This window comes from Crocodylus porosus, unplaced genomic scaffold (genome assembly GCF_001723895.1).
Source record: "Crocodylus porosus isolate Cpor-Errol unplaced genomic scaffold, CroPor_comp1, whole genome shotgun sequence".
In the NCBI taxonomy this organism is placed as follows: domain Eukaryota; kingdom Metazoa; phylum Chordata; order Crocodylia; family Crocodylidae; genus Crocodylus; species Crocodylus porosus.
The window spans coordinates 8,249,002-8,272,459 of record NW_017728933.1 but is presented as its reverse complement, the minus strand read 5'-3'; the positions used below and the strand labels follow the sequence as shown (position 1 = coordinate 8,272,459).

The following is a 23,458-nucleotide window of genomic DNA, read 5'->3' as shown; positions in this document are numbered from 1 at the left end:
GGCGATGTTTGCTCGGGGCCCTTCAGAGCCGGCTCCCAGATAAGCCCCTGGGAGCCTGTTGGTTGAGAATCTCTGAGGACTCTTGTCCCTGGGGGCACTTGTACACGCTACGATTGACTCTGTGCTCTTTGTTGCCCCAGCAGATGTACTTGCAAGGAATCTGAGGGCCAAAGCAAACCCACTCTGAGAGCCTGGCGCTGCCTTTGGGGTTGGAGTATTCCAGCCTGTCAGTATGGCCTGGCTCGGCACCCCGGGTCTCCCAGCCAGCTCAGGCGCCTGCAGGTGTTTCAGCTATTCAAAGGAAAAGCTGAAAATTAAGGGCCTTCCCGGCTGTGCAGATCCAAACTCTGGTTCTCACTGCTTGCTGCCTGGCCTGGCCTGGGCACTTCCCAACATGCCAGCTGTCCTGAAGTGACGTCTGACCTCCCTGCTAAGTGCCAGCCAACCTCTAGCCCAGCTCAAGGCTGCTCAGATCTTCACCTGCCTGCATTGCCTCCAACCCCACGCGCAGCTGCCTGTGGACCTTGGGGAGGAACAAAGAGGGACCGTGGTTGCGGCACGCCATCTGCAACCTGTAAGCGCTGCTGGCTTCCAGCCTGTAGGCCCAGAGGCTAGGTGTTCGAGCCCAGGCAGCACTTTTCAGTCTGTGTGCTGGCTTTGCAGGCTCTGGGCACGTGCCAGCCCCTTCAGTGGCCTGGGGTATTCTCCTTGCTCAGTACAGGATGTTCTGTGCCCAGTCTTCCTGCTTCCTTGCAAAGTGACCACCCTGGAGAAATCTGGATAGAGCAGAGCCCCATGCCAAACACATGAAACTGCCCGGATCAATTGGACTTCAGTGTTGCAGTGAAGCCCTGAGGGGGCTTCTAGCTGGCAGCTCCCTCTGCCCATCTCCCCTCTCCACCCGGGATATCAGGGGAAGACCCCCAGGCTGGTATGCGGCTGCTCCCCCCCTTGCTCTGCCTTTGTTAATCCCTGTGGTTCTTGTTTGTTTGCTGCCAGCATCTCAGCCTCGCTGCCCAGCTGCAGCGGGTAAGAATGCCCTCTATAGAGCCATCGCTCATTGTTGGCTGGGAGACAGCAGTGCCTGGGACGGCAGCTGAGACCCAGTTTTTGACTCATAAATTAGCCGGAAGCAGCTCCACTATGGCTCCCCAGGGACCGGTCAGAAAGGGTGGGGTAGGACAGTTAGGATGCAGGGGGCAAAGGGGAAGACTGGGGGTCTTGGTAGGGCACTGTAGACCCCAGCACCCAGAGGGGTGTGAAAGAGTCAGGCTGGGGGCACAGGCCAGGCTACAACTTGTGTCAAGCAGACGCAAACTCCCCTGTAATGATCTCAAACTCATGTATGTGCTTCCATGTTCATGCACGCATGTCTGGGGCATAGGCAGCCTGTGCACATAGTAGCCAGGCAGTCGCACACCAACTCCCCAGCCCTCAGGGACCCAGTCCCAGCCCCTTGCAGCTCATGCTGACATGCACACACAGCCTTGCACTCAGGCTCATACATTTCCTGGCATCCACACTGCCTGTGCCTGACATATATGCACATGCCTGCACAAGTGTTGTCACACTCACACGCATGCATGTATGCATTGCAGTATGCAGAATTGGCACATGGAGACCCAAGCACTGGTCTGTCCAGTACACAAACACCATGATGCCTGCCTGCACAGGAGCCTATGCATTATGTACACACATTCCTTCTGGCATGTGTATTATTGCACCAAATACAAACATTACACACATATGCACGCACTGTTGTATGCTTTATGCGTGCACACGCATGTACATTGTTGCTTGCTATATCCATGCGTACATAATATGTCCACACACTCCCACCTGCACATGTCTTTGCCCAGAATATATATGAGTCCCTAATACCTGCAGGCATGTGGTTGTGTGAAGTCTGCACACATAAAGACACAGACACAGACACATGCACACACATATGGCTGCACACTGCGTGTACATACATCCACATACATTTGGTTGCATGGAGTTTCCACACACCTATGCATGTTCACTACTGCATGTGTGTGCATGTGTGTGGGCACACACACTGTCTCCCATGCACCAGATAGGAGCCCTTAGCAGTGAGATCACTTGGACGAATCATCCAGCAGCGGACATCTTCCATCCCCCTCCCACCCCGCTCCTCCAGTAGTCGAGTGTGGTGCGCTGCAGAGCAGCATGATGGACTGTGGCATCCTTCCTGCCAGGATTGCTTCAGCTGAATATTAAAGTCACTCGGAGGGCTCAGGCTCAGCAGGAGGGAGGGAGGAAGGGAGGGAGGCACAGAAAGCCTGCACACTGCAGCTGCTGGGCTGAGGAGCAGAGCCCGGAGAGGTGGGGAGGATTACACAGCAGGTTTGAGGGGAGCAGGAGCCCCAGCCCAGGGGGGAGCCTTCTTCTGGAGGGGAGGGAGGCTGCTCCAGGGCAATGGCTGAGCTGCAGATAGGGCAAGTGGTGCCAAGGGGGCAAGTCCTTGCCCTCCTACTCCTCGGCCTGGCCTGCCTCGGGTTGCCTGTGGGGGCTAAAAGGGGGCCCAAGCTGCCCCCCTGTCCCCGGAGCTGCTCCTGCACCCGCGACACCGCCTTCTGTGTGGACTCCAAGGCAGTGCCTCGCAATCTGCCCCCCGAGGTCATTTCCCTGTGAGTATCGCTGGGGCTGGGGGCTGGGTGGGGGGACAGGTGGGCACGGTGGGGGATCTTTGGGTTGGGGGCTGAGAGCCATGGGGTGGGCTGGATTGAACTTGAAATCAAAAAGCTGAGCACCCTGGATGCCACTGTAGGGTCTCTGCTGCTTGGGGTGACGTCGGGGTGCGGTTGTTGGGGCTTCGCTCACAGACGGAGGTGAGCACCTGAGGTTGGGTGTGAGTGGGAGAACATGGTGTGCTGGTGTGTCGCTTGGGCATGACCCTCTGTGTGGGCAGCACGCAGCGTGTGCCTCTCATGGGCAGGACATAGGGGCTTGTTTGTGTCCAAAAGAACTGTGTGTGTGTGTGAACGGAAGCATCTCTCCATGACCACACCAGGAGTCTTAGTGCAATGTGCGTGTGTGCATGTGAACATGTGCACGTATTTATCTTTGGTCATTTGAAGGGGCTGTGTGCGTCTCAGTGTCTGCATGTGTGCAGCTGTGTGTATGTGCACAACATCCATGTGAATCTTGAAAGCACACAGGATCTGTGCATAGATGAAGGGCATGCATGTTGTCTAAGCATGTTTTGTGTATATGTGTGCGTGTGTGTGTGTGTGTTTGTGCATGCATGTAAGCATGAAGATGTGAGTGAACAACATCTAAGTTAGGAAATTAGTATCTGTGCATCTGTCCTTGTAAAGTATTTGTGTGTGTGTGTGTGTGTGTGTGTGTGTCTGTGTACATGCTACCAGGACATGCTTTTCCTAATGTGTTGCCATCTCAGGGGGCACTTTTCAATACAGACAGCAGGCAGAGGGTTCCTGTCACTGGTCTAGTTACCACAACAGACACAAAACCTTGCAATACACTTCTGATTCTTGCTGCCCCAGCAATCCCTGTGTGCGTGCATGTGCATGTACGTGTGCACCAACCTTTGCCTAGTGATGTCTCCTGACCTGAGCATAAATATTAGCTTACCCCATGGACTTTAACCTAAAGTAATTTAGGAATCAAGATGCTGAAGCTTGGCCTTTTAAGATTGCAGCCTGAGGGGCTTTGGAGGGTGTGTGTGTGTGTGTGTGTGTGTGTGTGGAAGGAGGCATGCGCTTGTGTTGGGCTTTGGGGCCTCTCTGCAGGCTGGCTGGTGACTGTGAGTTGGGTCTTGCCTGCTGCGTGCATTTGGTGGCTGTGCTGGTGCGTTCATAGTGCATGCAGGTCTGATGTCCCCGTCTGTTTTATCATGGGGGTGCATGTATGTGGCATGTCTAATGTGTGGGCAGGGGCCCTCAGTAGCAGAGGTGGAGTGCTCTGCCCTGTGCTAGGGCTCACGTTGCTCTCGTGGGACCAGGAGTCCCGAAGTGCTCCTGAGTTCTGCCACTCCCGGGTCCTTCTCTCCTTGGCCCCCATCCTCCCCAGATCCCAGTGGCCAGGCATACGTGTGGGTGCAGGGCGCACCAGGTGGCACTCCCTTCTGGAAGGTTTTGCATGGCCTGGGAGGCTCATGGGTGGGCGAAGCCACCAGCTTTGTGATGGCCCTTGCTGGGCCCAGGATGGGGAGCCTAGAGACATCCCTGCTAGGGCTTGCACTGCATCAGCAGCTCATGGACACTGACATCACCCCCACCTTCATTTCCCATCACTGTCTGTTTGTTTCCAGTCCTCTGGCTGGTTGTCCAGGTGCCAGAGCACAGCAGCTCTCTGCAACGGGGGGCAGGCAGGCTATTGATTAGTTAAGTGGTTCCAGAGCTCCCCTTTGCCCCAGCCCTGATGGCTGTAATCACAGCACGGGCAGAAGCAGAAAGCTCCTTAAATATACCTCTGCCACCAGAAAATGCAGTGCAGCTGCAGCCCTTCAGTTGTGGGTTGGCCCGTGCCAAGTTCCCAGACCAATCCCTCTGTAATGCCAAGGAGAGCAGGAGACCCCAGGCTGGGGTAGTCAGAGCTCCCAGCCAGCCTGGAGGGGCATCAGGCTGGGTGAGGGGCTGGGCGATGCTTATGCAGACAGGGACCAGTGTCCTGCTCCCAGGAGGACGCTTGAGGTCTCAGAAAAGTTCAAACTCAAATGAAAAAATCCTGCCAGGTCAATGCGAGCACCTCGTTTCACTAAGCGGCTTCTGTTCACACACGTTGGCTTTCTCTCTCCTGGCTTTGCATATAGCTGTGTCTGTCTGCCAGGCACCCGGAGGGGGCAGGTGCGTGCGAGCACTTCTGGCGCCCCTCCGGGAATGACCCTGAGCTTCTCTCTCCGCAGGAGCGTGGTGAACGCGGCTTTCACGGAGGTCCCCGAAGCAGCCTTTGCCCACATCCCGCTCCTGCAGTTCCTGTACGTCCCTCCGTCTCCAGCTGCACGGCTCTCCCAGTTCAGGGGGCTGGGGCTTGTCACCCTAACTGGCTTTCTGCAGGGAAGGAAGGCTTGGGGCCCTTCCTCAAATTGCTGGCAGTGCAGCACGAGCTAGGAAGGGTTTCTAGCCAGGGAGCCATGGAGATGGGGTATTTGAGCTCCAGGGAAGTTCAGGGCTCCGTGGCCTGTGGTCCCCGGGTCCCCGCTATGCTCGTGGTGTGGAGGAGTTGCCCTCCACCACCTCTGCCCAGGGCAAATCCCTGGGTGAGAGCTCCTGTGCCCCCAGCACCCTACCCCATGTCCTCCCAGGGCTATTGAACAGTAAGGATTCCTCTGTGCCACTGGTGGGTACTGCTGCGTGTAAGGAGCAGCCCCAGATCCCAGCCAAGGCGCCAGTCTGCACTGCTGCAGGGCTGCCAGCGTCCTCAGGGCAGCACCCAGCAACGGGAGGGGTTCCTCTTGGTCTGGCACCCCTGTCTCAGCCCACCCCCCAAATCCCCAGCACTAACCTCTTGCTTGTTCTTTGCAGCTTGCTGAACTCCAACAAGTTCACGCTGATCGGGGACAATGCTTTTACCGGCCTGTCGCACCTGCAGTACCTGTACGTGTTCCCCCTGCAGTCAGCTGGTGTGGCAGGCAGGCAGGACGGCTGGGGGTAGGAGGAGCTGGCAGGGAAGGACCTGGACCTTTCGTGGGGACGATAGGGGGGGGGTGCAAGCCTTGTGAGGGTGAAGAAGGGGGTGCAGGCCCTAGTGGGCTCTCAGTGCTTCTTGCAAGCCCTGTGGAGTGAGCCTGTGGGTGTGGCAATCCAGCCCCCGGGCAGCAGGCAAGCTCCCCGTGCCCTGCAAACGCTGGGCGTTCGGCACCATCTGGGACGGGGCAGGGAGGCATTCAGGTTCCCTGGGGCTATGAGTACCCAGTGGCACAGGCCTCGCGGGTGTGACCCCCAGCTCCATCTGTCCCGGCAGGTTCATCGAGAACAACGACATCCGCTCGCTGTCCAAGTTCACCTTTCGGGGGCTGAAGTCCCTGACACACCTGTGAGTTACGCATGCGTGCAGAGGGACAGGGCACCCAGGGCTGTCACACGTGTATGAGGACAGAGCGTATTTCGCTCTCTTGAGTCCCATGAGGAGCAGCTAGACGGGCATTTCTTTCAAGATTGTGGCCTCCGAATTCAGCCTGCAGGAGGAAGTGGGGACGGGGAGCGTGGGGATGGGGAACATGAGGATTTGCCTCTCGGGGGGCAGTGCCAGCTTTGGGGCCTGCTCCATCTTTCCAGTCCCCCTTGGGAGGGCGCTGCCCCTTTTCCAGGTCCCGGGGGCTTGTCCACATGACACAGCTGCTCCTGCCATTGCTGTGCTGGCAGAGCCCTGAGCACATGGGAACATGATGCATGCTGGTGAAGGGGTCTTCTGCTGCCCCGGTCATTGCCGGCCCCAAACACCATTAGTTGCACAAGCAGCATCACTAAGTGCCTCGGTTCTGCTGTCCTAGTAATGTCAGTGAGGGCACATGGTCCCCGCACACCCCTAGAGGACACAGCCGTGGTGCCTGAGTCTCACAGCGCAGCCCAGCCCTGAGTCTCTCTTTCCCTCTCTCGTTCAGATCCTTGGCCAACAACAACCTGCAGACACTGCCCAGAGACATCTTCAAGCCCCTGGACATCCTCAGTGACCTGTAAGCCTCCTTCTGCCCAGCCCAGACCTCAGTCAGCCTGAAGGGCCTGGTACTGGGAGTGCGGCTGGGCCATGCCTGCTGAGCTTGTGCATGGGATGTTGGCTTGGCAAGGTCCTCCCACCAGCTGACTACCCCACATCCATGGTGTCTTCCCCCCTCCTGGCTTGGAGCAGCTCCCATTTCTGCTCTTTTGGATCCACCTCCCTCTTCAGGAAACTTGCTGGCAGCAGAGGGCAGGGACGGGGTTGCAGCAAGGTCCTGGTGCTTGGGTGACTCCTGGTCTCCTTTTGCAGGGACCTCCGGGGCAATGCGTTCATTTGCGACTGCAAGATCAAGTGGCTGGTGGAGTGGATGGAGAGCACCAACACCACTGTGCCTGCCATCTTTTGCAGCAGCCCTGACCGCTTCCAGGGGCAAAAGATCCGGGACTTGGCACTCAAGGACTTTGACTGCATTACAACAGGTGGGCATAGACACCATCTTCCCCGAGTGCCTGGCAGGCTCCCTTTGCAGGCGGGAGGCAGGCGAGGGTTGTGATGAGCTAGACGTGATTGGAAAGCCTCGGAGCCCTGGATGGTGTGACTGGGTGTAACTGCATCTTCTCCCTCCAGATTTCGTAGTGCATCAGGTGCTGCCCTTCCAGTCAGTGTCTGCTGAGCCCTTCATCTACTCCAGTGACCTCTACATCACTCTGGCCCAGCCCAGCGCCAGCAGCTGCACTGTGCTCAAATGGGACTATGTGGAGCGCAAGCTACGGGACTTTGACCGCATTCCTGGTAAGAATGTGCCAGACTCATGGCCAGGAGTATACCTGTGCCTCTCCAGGCACTCCTCTCCTCACTATGTATGTGCACGTGTGATTGATCACATGTGTGCAAGGAGGCTGTGCCTCTGTGTGCACGCATGCACACCTCCACCTCCAGCATGTGTGCCTGCGTGTACTGTGTAGGTGTGCAAGTGATTGTGGAACGGGTTCTGTGCATGCCCTGTGCCTGGGATTGTGGGGGGCAGAGCATGCCCCTGCTATGACCCTCTCTCACAGCCTGCTTGTCCACTGCAGCTCATTCGGCTGTGTACTGCAAGCCCATTGTGGCTCAGTCGCAGCTTTACATGGTGGTGGCCCAGCTCTTCGGCGGCTCTTACATCTACCGCTGGGACACCAACGTGGATAAGTTCATCAAGATCCAGGACATTGACAGCCAGACCATCCGGAAGCCCAACGACATCGAGGCCTTCCAGATTGACGGCGACTGGTACTTCGTCATCGCTGACAGCTCCAAGGCCGGCTCCACCAGCCTCTACCGCTGGAACCAGAACGGCTTCTACTCCCACCAGGCGCTGCACCCCTGGCACCGGGACACAGATGTGGAGTATCTGGAGAATGACGGCAAGCCACGGCTCATCATCTCCAGCAGCTCCCAGGCCCCCATTATTTACCAGTGGAACCGGTCCCAGAAGCAGTTTGTGCAGCAGGGGGAGGTGACGGAGGTGATGGACGTGCAGATGGTGAAGCATTTCAAGGTCAAGCGGGACAACTACCTGTGCCTGAGCCGCTACATCGGGGACTCCAAGGTGGTCAAGTGGGAGGGGCTGCGCTTCACGGAGGTGCAGACCCTGCCCTCGCGCGGCTCCATGGTCATGCAGCCGTTCGTGGTGTCCCAGCGCCAGTACATGGCCCTGGGCAGCGACTTCTCCTTCACACACATCTACCTCTGGGACGAGGAGAAGCAAAAGTTTGCCAAGTTCCAGGAGCTCTCGGTGCAGGCGCCCCGGGCCTTCCGCTACGTCCCCATCGAGGAGATCGACCTCCTGCTGGCCCCCAGCTTCAAGGGCAACACGCTGGTCTACAGGCACATCGTGGTGGATCTCAGCCTGTAGGAGGTGCCACCGTCACCCCTCCTCACCCGGACACTGTGCACGGAAAGAGGTTCTTCCGCTTGGGACACCCTGCCCCGAGGGGGAGGCTCAGGCTGAGGCTTCCTGCCTGTGCCCACTGCTGCCCCAGGACAGACCTGCCCCTGGATGTGGGTGTGCCCAGCACGTACACACTCCAGAAGGAGACGCACATCCAAAGGCATGCTCGGACCCCTGGGCATGTATGCACTCAGCACACACCCCAACGGAGCACTCATACCCAACAAACACACGTGTGTGCCCCCACATATGTGCGCAGTCTTCCCTCCCTGAACAAGTGTGCCTCCATGCACGTGTAAGTGCCATTGTCTATGCAGCCAGAAGACACACATGCTCAACCCCTGCCCCTCATCCCCCATCACAGACGGCCTCACAGCCACAGCATCCCCATCCCCAGCTCACACAAACACACACACTTGCACCCATGCTCAAGTGTCTGTCCATTCCCACATCCCCCTGTGCACAGGCACCCCATGTCCTGGGTATGTCCATCCCAACACACACCCACTGCTGCACTTGCCCACACCCATCTGTACCCCACCATGCACAGTATTACACGTGGGCTTGTATACAGTCTGTGAGCAATGCACAGGCCATATTGTCCGTCCACAGGCACATGTCCATAGGGGACATCCCCATAGACTGCAGACCCTGCTATCCCCCTCTGCACACAACCTTGTGGCCCTGGTGCTCAGGCTGGGAAGAAGCACCCAACTCCCTGCAGCTTCTGCTACCCTGGACACGGGCCTCACTTGCTCAGGATGTAGAGATGGAGGTCCAAGCACTGTGCCACATGTCTGCTTGGACCAGTCCGGGGAGCAGTGCAGTGGGACTGCTCACCCCCCCGTCCCTGCTTGCTGAGCGAGGGCCCCCCAAGCCTTCTCGAATGCAGTGGAAGTCAAGTTACCCTGTGCAACCTCCCCACGTGCCTCAGTCGCCCCTTCCTTGCAGTGGGTACAGTAGGGCTCCCTGTCCTCCCTGCTCTGCTGTAAGTACCAATAATTACACATCCTCCCTTTGAAGCACTGGCTCCTGATTTGTCCCCGCATCTGTTTCCCATCAGGTTTCCAGCACAGGGCTTCTGTCATGCATGACGGGAGGATGCTGGGCCTGGATCTCAGAACAGAGAGCAGGCCTTGCAGTTGGGAGGCAGCACAGGCAGGCGTGCTCAGGGCAGGGATGCCTGCATCACTGCCCCCTCCTCCCTTAACAGCACTGCCTAAGTCTGGTCATTAGCAGTCTGAGTCCTGTGGGTGCAGTGACTTCCCTGGCCCAGTCCAGCGAGTATGATCTGCATGAGCCTCGAAGGCCATCTGCCTTCCAGGAACCCTCTGCTCATGACTCACGGCCATCTGGACAGTGCCTGTGGAGACAGGCTGGCCTCGGCACGCTGCTTGCTTGCTTCTCTCATTTTTGCAGTCGTATCCCTTGCTTCTACTGTGTGTGCATAGTTTGGTTACCAGCCAGAGCACGGACATCCCAGTGACCCAGGGCACAAGCCTAACACATTAGTCCAGAGATCGTCAGGCACACACAGGGACATGATGCAGAAGCTGAGTGCAGCAGGCGGGTATAGAAGGGCAACTAAAGGGAAAACTGCATTTCTACCCAGTTTTTACTGCCTGCGGGGCTCAGGCTAAGAGGTGATGGCTCAGCCTCAAACCGTCTCTCGGGGCCAGCCGTTGGGTTGCATGCTGCCTTACTCAAGCCACTTTCTCCCCCAGGGCCCACTCTTTATGGCTCATCCACCAACCAGCTCTGCATCTCTCAGTTTGTCTCTGTCCCTGCTCAGCCCGACTCTACCCAGTAGCTTTGATCTCGACCCCGAGAAGAGGGGATGAGGGAAGGATCAGCTGCACGTGTTAGGTTTTTCGAACAGGTGCTGCTTGAGATAGGAGAGAAAAGCCTATCCCTGCTGGGGAAGTTACTTCCTTTAGCTTCTGTGCCAGGACCCGTGCCAGGTTGCAACCCGCTGGGCATCTTCGTCAGAGGTTACCTTTGCACAGGGGGCACCTGGAATGACAGGTGGGGGGGATGGGGACATCTCAGTGTAAAGATCAAGTCCTGCTGTCTTCCCCTCTGCCTGGCTTGAGACCCCACTGCCCCAGTCTTTCCCTGGGGCAGCCCGCAAGGCCCCATCCTGCTCCGGCTGTAGGCAGGGGTGGGCTCCAGCCTGCAGGCCCTCTGCGGCAGGTGCCAACACAGCAATGCTGAGGTCCCTTGTTCTCGGTGACCGGGGAATCGCCCGTCTGAAGCACGGATCAGAGGAGGTTCTTTGGGTAAATGTGATCTCTTGTATTAGACCAACTAAATAGCTGGAAAAATTGACTCAGCAACGAGGTTTTATCGCCGCCTGCTGGGAAGCAGGACAGGGAAGGCGGGCATGCTCCAGGCACTTCTCTCCGCATGCCATCCTCCTACCAGCTCCCTCCTGTTGCCTCCAACTCCCCCCCAGCGCGTTGTTGCAGCCCCTGGGCAGGACACTCGCCGCGTTATAACCGAGAGGAGCGAGCTCGGCAGACATGCTTCCAGTAATAAACACACTGTGACATTCCCGCCCGCCACCTGCTCTGCTTTGTTGCGGCACGGGGCTCCACCAGGGAACCCAGCACCCACCCCACGGGGGCAAGGCGGGGGACCGCCTGCTTTGGGAGCGCACCGCAAACTCTGTCCTGATCTCCACCTCTTCCAAAACTAGCCACACCATGATCCCATCTCTTCTCTCCCCACACCAGGTCACATCCTCTTCCCTGAATCCCACTAGATTGCTGCTGCTTCATTCTGCAATGTCTCTCTCAGGGAATTGGGGGTCGTAAGGGCTGGAAGGATCCCCTTGCTACAGCGAGGTCTGTGACAGGGATCTCCCAGCTGGATTTAGGCACAGGGGCTGCAGCCTCTCCAAGCTTGCTTTTGTAATGGGGTCTCTGGCCTGGGTCTGGGGCTGATGGGGCAGCCCAAGCTAGGATGACAGTTAGGGTTAGGGTTAGAGTTAAGAGATGGTGCAAGGTTTGAGGCTCTGTGCATGTTTGGGGCTGATAAGGTTGGCACCCAGATTGACAGGGTTTTACTAGGTGGGGAATATTCCCGAGTTAGGGTTAGGCTTGGACTGGTCTGGTTGCCCTTGCCGGGATGCGGCTTGACCCTCTCACCTCACCAGATGCAGTTGCACTCTGTGGAAATGACAGGCAAGTCCCCTTGGTGGATGTCTAAGGCAGTGGTCTCCAAACTTTTTTGATCGCACACCCCTATCAGTAAAAAATTTTTGAGCATGCACCCCCAATATATGAGTGAGGGCGCCGCTGTCAACCCCTCCGTGTTGCGGAGCTCCCACTCTTCCCTCAGGATACCTCATCTGACACAGACTGAGTGAGGGCGCCAGCATCAATCCATATATTAAATATTAGTAAAGCTTAATTTCTTTCTTATTTTTTTAGATAAAAAATAAATATAAATAGAAGTTCTAATATTTTCTTCCCGCACCCCAATGGATTGTCTTGCGCTGGGGTGCGCGCACCCCACTTTGGAGACCACTGGTCTAAGGCATCTCAGATCCCTGGATCAGGGCCCCCACATCGGGACACCCCCACCAGGATTGAGACCCCCTGCATCAGGACGCCCCCACTGGAGTCAGGACACCTCTGCTGGGATTGGGACCCCTGCTTTGGGGGGTCAGAGATTTTCCCCAGATTGGCCCATGGGCCTGTGTGTTAATCAACCTCTGGGTGACACGGGAGCCTTCAAGGTACAGGAGCACGCAGGGAAACTGGCTGCTTCTACATCTCCAGGGACAGGAGCTCTGTTCTCATGCCATCCTTCGGGATTTCCCAACCCATAGGTGTTTGACACCAGTGTTTCATCAAAGGGTACGGTCGAGTCAGGGATTCACCAGGGCACGGTCTTCTGACACAGGCACTCCATGCATTTTATGAGCATAAATTGTTTCTCGTGGGGTCCCTGTGCTGGGAGCGTCATTGGCCATGCCTTATGCTCCAGTCCTTGGGCATGGGTGGGATGTTGCATGCCTAAATCCCCTTGACTTTACTGCTCAGTGTTGCTGAGCTGAGCTTGTGGAGACCGCCTTATCCCAGTGACCTACGTGTCTCCCAAGGAACACAATGCGCTGCACTAAGACAACAAATGAGGTATGCTTGGATTGGCCTTGTGACTTCCTTTGCAGCCCAAGAACAGCATGACCCTCGTGCAGTACAGCACCACGTTGCAACACGTCTGGTCACAACTCCTGCTCCTGGCTTGGTGAGTCTTCTTTTCCCGTGGCGTTGCGCTGGGGGAAGCCCTTGCCAAAAATACACCAGCCACAGCCTGCAGAATCCCGCCCAGTGGAAGCAATACAGGGATTACTCCAATGTCTGCATTTAGTGCTGAATCCTGTGACCTTTCGTGATGGGTTGAAGTGCAGCCACATGGTTTTTTCTATGCACTGCTGTTTTGTGCGAGGCCTTTTTGCGGCTCGCTGGAGCAGCTCGCAATCAGCTGGGAGCCAAGTGTGCAAACACACCTTTCAAAGGCACCATGGCAACACGGTGCCTAGTGACCGTGACCTCTTCAGAAGTGCCATGGCCTTCTGGAGAGAAGTGCCAGGAAAGCAATCTGTGTCCCATGTCCCTAGGATTGGGCTTGGGATTGATTTTTTGCTGTGTTTACAAAGCAGCAGTGAGCAGGTCACAGTTTCCCTTTTGCTTTTTTTCTTGTTGGAGGCCTGTGACTTTGGAGCGTTGCTTGGGTTTGCATCTTCACGTAGCGAGGAAGGCTAAGGCCCAGGATGGTCCAGCACAAGCCCATTGGGATTATCTGGGGGCCTGGGATCGAGTCAGCCCTTGATTACAACTGGCAATTCCAGTGGGACGCTGCTGCATCGGTTAGGATCACCCCGGGCTAAACCCTCCCATCGAAGCGCCTGTCCAACCTATTCTAGGATCACAGGAAAGCCTACGGTGCCTTTCTGGAAGCATAATCGGCTGAGACCTGCCCGGATGGAGGATGTTCGGGATGTCCCTTTTAGCGCCGATGACTGAAAACGCCCGAGTTGCAGCTCCTTTCATTTTTCAACCAAGGCCTTACGGAAATGGGCACGCAGGTGGCGTAGCTAGGACAGTTAGAGCTAGCGAGCGCTTGAGCCAGGGACTGGGGTCCGTAGCAGGAGGACGGGGCTTGTGGGAAGGATGGGAAGAAGCAGAGGTGGAGGAATGGCTTCAGAGCATTAAACTTGGCATGCATTTCTATGAGACTCCTCCATTGCCCTTGGCTGCCGGAGCAGTTTCACCCACAGGTGAGCACGGGGGGCGCAGCGGCATCCCCCTCCGCGGTACCGCTTTTGTTGCAAGGGGACCTGGGAGGTGGCCACCACCAGGGCCTGCCACCATCAGGCAGGGCACCTGGGGAGAGCTACCAAGAAGCAGCTTGCCTGCCTATGTCCTTAGACCAACATGGCTCCAACCAAAAACCCTGCAGCAGGGTCAGGACGCCGTCCTGGAAGAAGGCCCGGCGGCAGGGCTCGTCGCCATTGTCTCTGCCCTGGGCAGACCCGCGACGCCGTTCACGCTGCCCACGGCGGGAAATGTTTCCATGCCCAACGTGCGCCAGGCCCTTCCTGCCCCACAGCCCACGGGGCGCCACAGCCCTTGGTGCTGCGGGCGCCGGGGTCAGCGGGGCCGGCTGGGCACATCCGCAGCTCGAGGCTGGGGGGTGCAGAGCCGCTCTCCCCCCCAGAGGGCACGGGCATAGCGCACCCACCCACTGCCCCGGTGGCAGATGGGGGGAGGGCATTGCACTGCACTGCACTGGGGCGCTTCATTTGGCTGCAGCACAAGCCACAGCGACCCCGGGCCCATCCCGGCAGAGCAGCGCGCACCTCCCGGGCAGCGCCCTTTTAAGGGCGCGGCCCCTTTAAGGCGCATGCGCAGCTCGCGGAGCCCCGGGGTTGGGCGGAGGCAGTTCCCTGCAACATTCAAGTTGCTACGGGCGCTGCGCGGGGCGGGAGCCGCAGCAGCACCCCGCGCCCCGGCCCCTCCTGGCGGGGCGGCTCGGCTCGGCTCGGCTCGGCGCCGGCGCGTGAGCCCAGCCTGAGGCCGGAGCCCTGGAGGAGGCCGGCCAGAAGCAGAGCAGCTCTGGGCAGGTCCTGGCGGCCGCCCCCGCCCGCGGCGTAGCGGGCGTCGCTGCCGGAGCCCCTGGCTGGAGGCACCATGGTGTCCTGGATGATCTGCCGGCTGGTCGTGTGAGTACGGCAGGAAGGGGGAGAGCCCCTTGGCACCCGCCTCGCCGCGGGCCCTGCCCGTCGTTTCCGTGCGCTGGGGGGGAAAGAAGGGGAGCGCCGCCTCGTCCCCGTGCCCCGAAATGCAGCCTGCTCTGGGGTGGGCTGCTGTGCGGGAGCGTGAGGGGTTGACCCTGCAGGTGGGGTTTCTTTGGGGAGGGCCTTGCCTTGTCCCTGGCAGTCTCATCCCAGCCACCCGCGGGCACCACGCTGCGCCTTGGAAGGAGCGTGGGCTAAGCTGAAGCTGCTGGGGTTAAAAACCAACGGCCCCCGGGTGAACAGACACCCCGCCGGCAGCTCGGCTCTGGCAGGGTTAGGCCTGCGCTGTGATGTGGGGAGCCAGCTGCCCTGCTTGCGGCTGTGGCTCTGGCTTGGCGTGGGCCTGCTGGTGTGCCCCTGAGCCGGCTTGGGGCACCCTGCACCTCCAAACGTGCCCTTGGAGGGCTGCGCCAAGGCCATTCGGGGCTCCTTAGCCAGCAGGTTGCTCCCTTGTCACCTGCAGGCATTGGCCTGTGTGCTCCCATGCTTTCTTGGGCTCGCTCTGCTTGTGGGGACCCATCACCCAGTCTCTTGGTGCCCTTCAAAAGTGGCTCCCAAGTCAGATGCGGGCTCTGCCTGCCATCAGCCGGTTACAGGGGGTGCGCAGAGGGAGATGCATCTGTCGCATCCGTTCTACTCGGCCTGGTTTTGGGGTTGGTGTCTTATGGGATGGGCGCACAGCTTCCAGCCCGGGGCAGCTGGCAGGCCTTGATCTGATGGCTGTGGCCTGGGCTCCTGCTCCTGGAAACCCATAGCAGAGCCAGTCCTGAGGAGCAGGTGGTTGTTCGGGCCCACTTTGCCAGCTTGCGCTGGAAGCACCAAGGGCTGCTGGATGGCCTTGGCCCCACGTTTGCTGGCAGAGGTGGCAAAGCAGGGACGAGCCCAGCCTTTCTTTCCTGTGTCATCTTGGTAGGGGATCTCGTCGTCACAGCTGCTCGGTGTTCCCAGCTGGGCACTTGCCACCCTAGAGACTGACAACAGAGCGGCTGCAGGGATGTGTGGGCTCCCCTGCCCCATCTGAAATGGCCATTGCTCCTTCGTGGCTCCTAAAATAAGGGCCCGTGCTGTGCTTCGCAGCGAGGCTCCAGGGCCTCACACCAGCCACCCCGGCAGGAATCTCTTTACCTCGTGTCACCTGCTTTGTCTTCCTGGCCAGCGGGACCTGGCGCGCTCTGGCAGGGGTGTGGCAGGAAGCTGTGGGCAGAGTCAGCTACTGACGTGTATGCCCAGCTATCTCATGTGACAAGCTGAACGGGTCAGGTCACGTGTGTGTAAAGTCCCATCACTGCCCCAAAGGGAAGAGGGTTTGGCACGTCATGAAGACATGCACGTGCTGGCCTCCGTAGGGGCATGAAGGCTGGTGAGAGCTGCCAGAGCACAACCTTCTGGGTCCTGTGTTTGCCAGCCCTCCGTGACGCCTTGGACCCATGGAGGCCTTTCTGCAGTGGCTCGCCATGGCATGGCTCTCGGCGGTGAGAAGCACCGCTCCGTTACCGTTTCCCTGCTGTTCTCCGTCGCGTTTTGCTGGTTCTGCATTAGTCGGAAACCCCGGGGGGTGTGTTTGGTGGCCCTTGAAGGATGGAGGAGTGCAGCGCTGAGAGTCCTTCCAGGCAAGGGAAGGGGTGGTAGGCAGCCAGTTGCCGAGGGATTTGAATGCTTTCTGCAGGCTCCGTTGGTGATCTGCCTTAGTGTGCCCCCCAGCCACAGCGCCTAGAGGGATGCCAGTTCGGCAGTGACCCCCCCCCGGAAGGACTGTTTTTGCTGGAGGCGTCTCCATGTCACTGTGGCATGTGATGGGATGGCAGCTTCCTCCACAGCCTGGTGTTGACGTGCTCCGGCATGCCACCTCTGGAGACGGCAGCAATGATCCTGTGTCAACAACTGCGGCCGACTGTGTCCTAACACGCCGTCTTAGTTGGTGTGTGCAACCTCTTGACCTTGACTTCTCCCACGGCTTGGATGTGGCTGTGTGAGGACCACGTAGGAAAGAAGCCAGGCTGTGGGCTTTCTTTTCTTGGGACCCCCAGCGGCGTTCACAGCCCTGGATCTATGCAGCTGGCTTTGCTCACCCAGCCCCTTGCAGGCCTCTCTGGGCAGAGCGGGATCAATCCAGCTCGCTCCACCCTGTGGCACCGGTGCCATCTGGGCAAAGCAGCCCCGGCTGAAGAAATTCCCCCGGAGCAGTGTGGGCGGGTGGTGCATTTGCAGCTGCCGTGGCGGGGCGGTCGTGGGTGCGGGGATGCTTGGTGGCCTTGGGCAGGAATCTCCGGCCTCCAAGAGGCGGGGTGGGAGGGGGAAGGGAGCCCGTCTGGGACGAGAGGAAAGGAAGCAAGGCTGGAAACTCGGAGACGGCAAAGCGCAGCCAACAAGAGGGCAGGGTCACGTGTGCTTGTTTTCGTTGCCTGCAAACCGCTGTGCTCTCCAGCCTGGCTCAGGCCTTCCTACTGCATGATCCTGCTCTTAGCAGCTGGGCTGTGCTTCCTAGCCAGACCCTGCACCCTGGCTCCCTCTGCTCAGCCCTGCTTGGTGGGGTATGGGGAGCTGCCTGCTCTGCCCTCCACCCCATGAGCATGCGGGGGCTGGGAGACGGAGGGCGCAGCCGCCAGGGACAGGCCGTGCCGTGCCATCCCGGGTGGCTCTGCCAGCGAGTCCCGGTGTGTTAGAACAAGTCCAGGGCCTGGCTGCACGCTGCCTGCTTGCCTTCGGCAGTCCTTTCCAACCGGTCGGGCTGGTGCGTGGTGCATAGGAGCTGCTGGGGGCCGGGCATATTGGCTAGCCAGGCCCAGGTGAGCGCTCCCAGGTGCATCCGTCACGGCATCCCCTGTCCAGGCAAAGCCAGAGACGCTTCCTGCTCCAGCCTTTGTCCTCCCGGGCCAGGGTGTGGACACCGGGGTGGAGATGGGGCGTATTGCTTTGCGGGGCCACCTGCGCTTCCTGAGTACCACGTGCCTGGTGATTTTCCATCTACTCCCTGGGCGCTGGATCTGCCTCGGGAGTGGGAGAGCACGGGCAGGTCCAGCTGTCATAGTTTCACAGCTGGTTGGGTCGGAAGGGACCTCGGCAGATCGTCGAGTCCGACCCCCTGCCGTGGCAGGAAAGAGCGCTGGGGTCAAACGACCCTGGCACGGTGTTCATCCTCCTCTTAAAGACCCCTGTGGCCAGAGCAAATAGCTGGGTTGCGATCTCCCCTTGGGGAAGCGGGTGCATTGCTGGGGCTCGCCTGCTGCCTCCACCCTGCTGCAGCGCACTGGCTCAGCCTGTCTCTATTGCAAGAGCACCTGGGCTGGTGGGTGAGCCGGGGAGGTTGCTGCAGCGTCACCAGGCTGAGAGCTGACTCAGATATACTGCCCGTGTGACGGCCAGCACTGCCTCTGCGCTCTGCCACTGAGAATGGGAGAGGAGCCGAGGGGGCCGGAGTGGCCTGGGGGCTGCATGGTGTTGGGGACAGTGAAGGCCAAGCTGCTGCACAGAGCCAAGCAGTGTTGCCTCTGGCTGCTGGCGCTGCTGTACTGGTGGTGGCCGGCCTGCCTCACACCCCCTCTCCGCTACAGGCTGGTCTTTGGGATGCTGTATCCGGCCTATGCCTCCTACAAGGCTGTGAAGACCAAGAATATTCGGGAGTATGTGAGTATGAGGGTTGGGGAGACCCCTGCGCAGCTTGAACAGGAGGAGGGTGGGCACCTAGGTGGAAGGGGGCACAAAGGAATAGTACATGTGAACCAGAAGTGAGAACTTCACCTGTTTTCAGTGGGCTCCAGTGTGGGCGCGTGCTGGGGGTGTCACACAGCTGGGAAGCACCTGGATTCTCAGCCCTGCTGCTCCCTGAGCCCTGTCTGTGGGAAGGATGCAGCAGCCCAAGTTTGGAGGGTGATGCTGGGCTGTATATGCTGTTCCCTGAGGTACTGGGTTCCCTTGTGTGTGAATTCAGGGGCCTTGATTCTGCTTTAAAAGCTGTGTTCCCGCTGGTAGCAGCACATTGCATGCCACCCATTGCACCAGTGTTAGGAATGGGTCTGTGCAAGGCAGGTAGGGGTCCCTTGGTGCATATCTGCAAGCCCCACCTTTCCCTGTGGCTATCTCGGGCCATGTCAGCTCATCTGCTTCCCTGCATCCCTGCAGGTCCGCTGGATGATGTACTGGATTGTGTTTGCACTCTTCATGGCAACAGAGACCCTGACGGATGTCTTCATTTCCTGGTAAGACCCCTGCCCTGGGATCCCTCCCCTGGTGTCTGTACCGGATGCCAGGAGCCTGCTGTAGGGTTTGTCCTTTGCGGAGGGCCCATGCATCAGTGCAGCGTTGATCGGGACATCTTCAGCCCTGCTGCAAGGCAGCAGTGGGCTGGCGCAAGTGTCCGGCCTGGCTGCGGCCTGCCTGGGCTCATTCTCGCATCTCTGGCTTGCTGAAAGGGGAACACAACCACATCCACCAGAAGGACCCCATCTCTGTTGTTCCTTCGTCTCTTGGGCTTCCCCCCTCCAAAGTGCTGTGCAGCACAAGTGGGCAGGTTTCCCTGGTGGCCCTGTGGCCTGCCAAGCCCCTCTATCCTGCTGCCAGGGGGAAGCACAGCCCCAGTCCTGGCTGCAGTGTGGGAGGGAAAGGAAAAGGGCTGGCTTCATTCTGCTCCTCTGTGGTGTGCAATGCCCCTCACTGCTGTGGCTCCAACCCCTAGGTTTCCCTTCTACTATGAGATCAAGATGGCGTTTGTTGTCTGGCTGCTGTCCCCGTACACCAAGGGAGCCAGCCTGCTGTACCGGAAGTTCATCCACCCCACGCTGTCCCGCAGGGAGAAGGTAAAGGGCCTCTTGGCATGGCATGCTTGCAACAGAGTTCTCTCACATCGGTCAATGGGGCTGGGTACTGCACCCCACACATCTTAGGGTCCTGCAAATGAGGAGCTGGCTGTACGGTGCCTTTCTCCATGCACAGCCTTGCTCATGCTTCTTCTGCTGGAACAGACCCGGCCCCCTAACCTCGGCATTTTCCCTGTCTTGTACTTGAGTCTCAGAAGCCAGAGTGCCCTCTGCCCGTAGAAAGTTCTGCATCCCGCCCCCGTCTCCATTGAGCTGCAGCATCTCTTGTGAAATGCACCCTGTTTTGACTTAAAACCTCAGCTTTTCTGCCCTGGTCCTGCCCTGCACCCCCTCTGCTATTTCAGACCAGGGCTCCATGTCCACAGCTCTCCCGACACCCCATGCCCCATTCTGCTCTGTGGAGTCCCCTTCAAATTCACTCATTGCCGGGGTGCTCGGCACAGTCTGTGCCCTTTCACTCTGCACTGCAGGAGGGTATAAAGCTGCAGCATGAGTTGCATGTGGGTGAGGGGATGGTGCAGTGGGTCTGAGCTGCTTTTTACCTCCCTGCGGGAGCGATGTTGCTGTGTGACCTGTGGAGCTCCCTGGGATGCTCACAGGTGGGGCTGTCTCTGCAGGAGATCGACATGTACATCAGCCAGGCCAAGGAGCGCGGCTATGAGACCATGGTCAACTTGGGGAAGCGGAGCCTCAACATTGCAGCCACGGCGGCTGTCCAGGCTGCAACCAAGGTACCTGCTGCTCTTACCGAGAGCCCAGCAGCCTGGCCAGGAACTTGCCGCTCTTGCCTGCCTCTCTCTCTCCTGGTTTGCTCTGCCTCTTCCTGCCTTTCCTGTTCCCCCAGATGCCACTTGTGCATGCTCCAAGGAGGTGACCTGCTCTACAACATCCTCAAGGCTGGCACAAGCCTGGGAGCTGTTGTCCATTTATTTCAAAGTAGGTGGCACGTACTCATGGCAGGCACATGAACGTGTCTGTGCTCCTGGCTTTCTGCAGGCCCCTTCCCCTCTGCATCCACCCCACAGAGCCTCCTAGCCTGGTTCCTCGGTGCAGCTGGTTGTGCCTCTGCCTTTCAGCCCCTGGTGCTCCCTGCAGGCAGGTGGGAGCAGGCTTGGATCTCACCCCTCTCCCCTTCCCATGTCTGGCAGAGCCAGGGTGCATTGGCTGGGCGCCTGCGTAGCTTCAGCATGCAGGACTTGCGCTCCATCTCGGATGACTCGCCTGTGCACTACGAGGATCCCCTCTACCTGGAGGAGCAGGCGGCGAGGAGACGCCCACCCATTGGTAAGCAGGGGATGCAGTTGCAGGGGTCTGAGTGTGGCTTGCTGCTCTCCAGTCTCTGTAGTCCACGGGCTAGTTGCTTCGGGCTCCAAGTGGGGAGAGGCTGGGGGGCTCCTGGCTACTTGTGTCGGAGAGCTGGGCCCAGTTTTTCTCTGGCTAAGGACCTCCACGGCAGGCAGTGTCAGGCTGTTGGCTAAGCAGGAGCAGGAGGTTAGCTTTGGGGCTTTGTTTTACAAGGCAGAGGGGCTGAAACCTGGCTGGGGAGAGGAATGGGGGCTGCATGTGACCCTGGGCAAGCAGAGAGGGAAGGTGCCATTTAAAGTGCTTGGTGTGGAGGTGTTCAGCTGGCTGGGGCCATTTGCCTAGCTGGCGTGCCATGCAGGGGCCCTCTGGCTATGGCACAGGAAGGCTGAAAAGCCAGGCAGGGGGTGCAAAGCCTGAGCTCTGGCCAGTTTATCCTTCCTCTGTGGAGAGAGGGTTACATGCTGGGGCTACAGCAGTTCCTCCCTGACCACACCCTCACCTCCTGTGCCACGTGCTGGCTGACACGACGTGGGGCTTCTGCAGGGCAGCGAGCCGCCTCTGCCAGTCGGCAGCCAGCCCGCGAGAGCGACAGTGAGGAGGAAGAGGAGTGCTGGTCCGACTCCCAGGTCTCTCCCAAGGCTGCACACCGCAGCAAGGACTCCAAGCCACTCTCCCGGAGCCAGAGCCTCCGCGTGGCCAAGAAGGTGGGCAGGGCAGGGCAGGGGAAGCATGCCAGGGTGGGTGCCAGGCACATTGTGGTGGGGAGGGAAGGGCTTGTCTGATGTGCAGCCAGCGAGCTTTGCTTCCCGGGGGCTCGGCTTGTGGGGACGGGAAGCTTGCTGGCGTGTTGAAAGAGACCTGATTCCCACTCCTCCCTTGCAGGGCTCCTCTCGGGTGGTGAGAGGCCGGGCCAGGAGGAAGGTGGTGCCATCGGATCAGGACAGTTAAGCAGCCCCGGGGAGGCCAGAGCCGTGGCTCGCTGGGAGTCCTCGCCTGACCAGGTGTGCTGCTGCGTGGGAGAGGGGCCTGTCTCCTCCCCTCCGCCTTCGGGAGTGGCTAGCTCCTCTGTCGCAGGGAATGGACTCCCCTTGATACCTTGCTCTGTAAATACCTTGGACTTCCTTGTGCCTCCCCCGCTGACACCTGGTTGCTCTTTGTGCCCTGCAAGCTGCCTCCCAAGCACAGTCTCCCTGCAGCTTCTCTCCATGGAGGCTGGAATCAGTCTTAAAACCTCTTTTTTGGAGGCCCCAGCAGCAGCTCACTTACTTGCTGCTGGGCTAGTAGCACCTTTAGGCCATGGAGCTGCTCTCCCAGCATCTTCACATGCTGCAACAAGGGCCCCGCGATGCTGGAGGGAAGAGGACCCCCTTCCTGTGCCTTTCTTCTCTACGGCTGCTGCAGGCTGGCTCCAGTGCCTCTGCCCCCTCCTTCCTCTGGCCTGTGCAGCTCTCCCCGCGCCTTGTTTTACTCAGGTTCCTCTTTTTCCCCTGCTCGGGAGTCCGGGCTACTGCAGGCCAGCCAGCCCATCCAGCGCTGTAGCTACAAGCTGCCTTCCCTCCCATTCAGCCGACACCTCCAGTGGCCCATGACTCCAGTGTGGAGCTGGGCTAGCGGAGAGAGATGCACCAGACCATGCCAGAGTGGGACGCAGGCGCCCTGCATGCCAGGTGTTGGCCTCCTGGCTGTTCAGTTTTACTGGGGGGAGGCAGGTAGCTCGTCACCTGAGCATCTCTTTCCTGTCTCTTGGGGAGCTACAACTGCCCTGCTGTCACCAAGATGAATGACACCAAGCCAGCTGGATGGCTCTGCCCTCTGCCAGTCTGCCCCCAGCTCTGTGCCTTGGAGCCGAAGCACATTTCTGCCTCGCAGGTAAATGTCACCCTAGTGCTGCCTTTGCCGCTGCTCCGTGACTTTTCAAGGCGGGGGTGACTCGGCCCCTGTCGAATGTGCACCGAACCAAAGATGTTGCACAGCAAACCTCACCGTGCTGCTGCGCGCTGGCTCTGACCTGTGTGCTGGGAGCTGGCGCTCGTTTTCAGCCAGGCCCTTCCCTCCTGCCTGTGCTGAGAGACTGGCAAGCCATGGCTGGATCCTCCTTCAATGGAGATGGACTGATGGCTCGGACCCTCTCCCCTCTCTTCGTCCTGCGTGTGTTTTTAAGATTGGACCCTCCCAAGAAAGGATTTTGTATATTGAAATAAATAGCTATGGACACTAATAGCTGGTGTGAGGACTGCTTTCAGGCCGGGGGGTGCCTTGTGGAGAACAGGGCAGTAGCAGAGGGGGCAGGGGCTGCTCCTGGGGGCATCCAGCCTGTGGGAGCTGGACCCAGGCGAGACTTCTGCCGCTGTCTTGCTTGTTAGCTGGGGCAAAGGGAAGGTGGGTCAGAGGGCTGGGGGAGCGGGGAGGGGACCTTTCGAGGGAATGAGCCTGCAAGGGGATTTGATTAGACTGGCA

General features: G+C 59.1%; 2 protein-coding genes across 2 annotated transcripts; both read left to right on the top strand.

Annotated features, from left to right (window-relative positions):
* Positions 1–2,150: 2,150 nt before the first annotated feature.
* Positions 2,151–11,131, top strand: LGI3 (leucine rich repeat LGI family member 3). The gene is made up of 8 exons (XM_019546160.1): positions 2,151–2,651; positions 4,892–4,963; positions 5,511–5,582; positions 5,950–6,021; positions 6,590–6,661; positions 6,955–7,124; positions 7,273–7,437; positions 7,722–11,131. Exons 1-8 carry the CDS (start codon positions 2,440–2,442, stop codon positions 8,537–8,539), a joined length of 1,653 nt encoding a protein of 550 aa, XP_019401705.1. The 5' UTR covers positions 2,151–2,439; the 3' UTR covers positions 8,540–11,131.
* A 3,556-nt stretch (positions 11,132–14,687) lies between these two features.
* On the top strand, positions 14,688–23,219 carry REEP4 (receptor accessory protein 4). Its single transcript, XM_019546161.1, has 8 exons — positions 14,688–14,807; positions 18,434–18,506; positions 19,002–19,078; positions 19,555–19,675; positions 20,314–20,427; positions 20,845–20,980; positions 21,545–21,705; positions 21,884–23,219. Exons 1-8 carry the CDS (start codon positions 14,776–14,778, stop codon positions 21,947–21,949), a joined length of 780 nt encoding a protein of 259 aa, XP_019401706.1. The 5' UTR covers positions 14,688–14,775; the 3' UTR covers positions 21,950–23,219.
* The last annotated feature ends 239 nt before the right edge of the window (positions 23,220–23,458 follow it).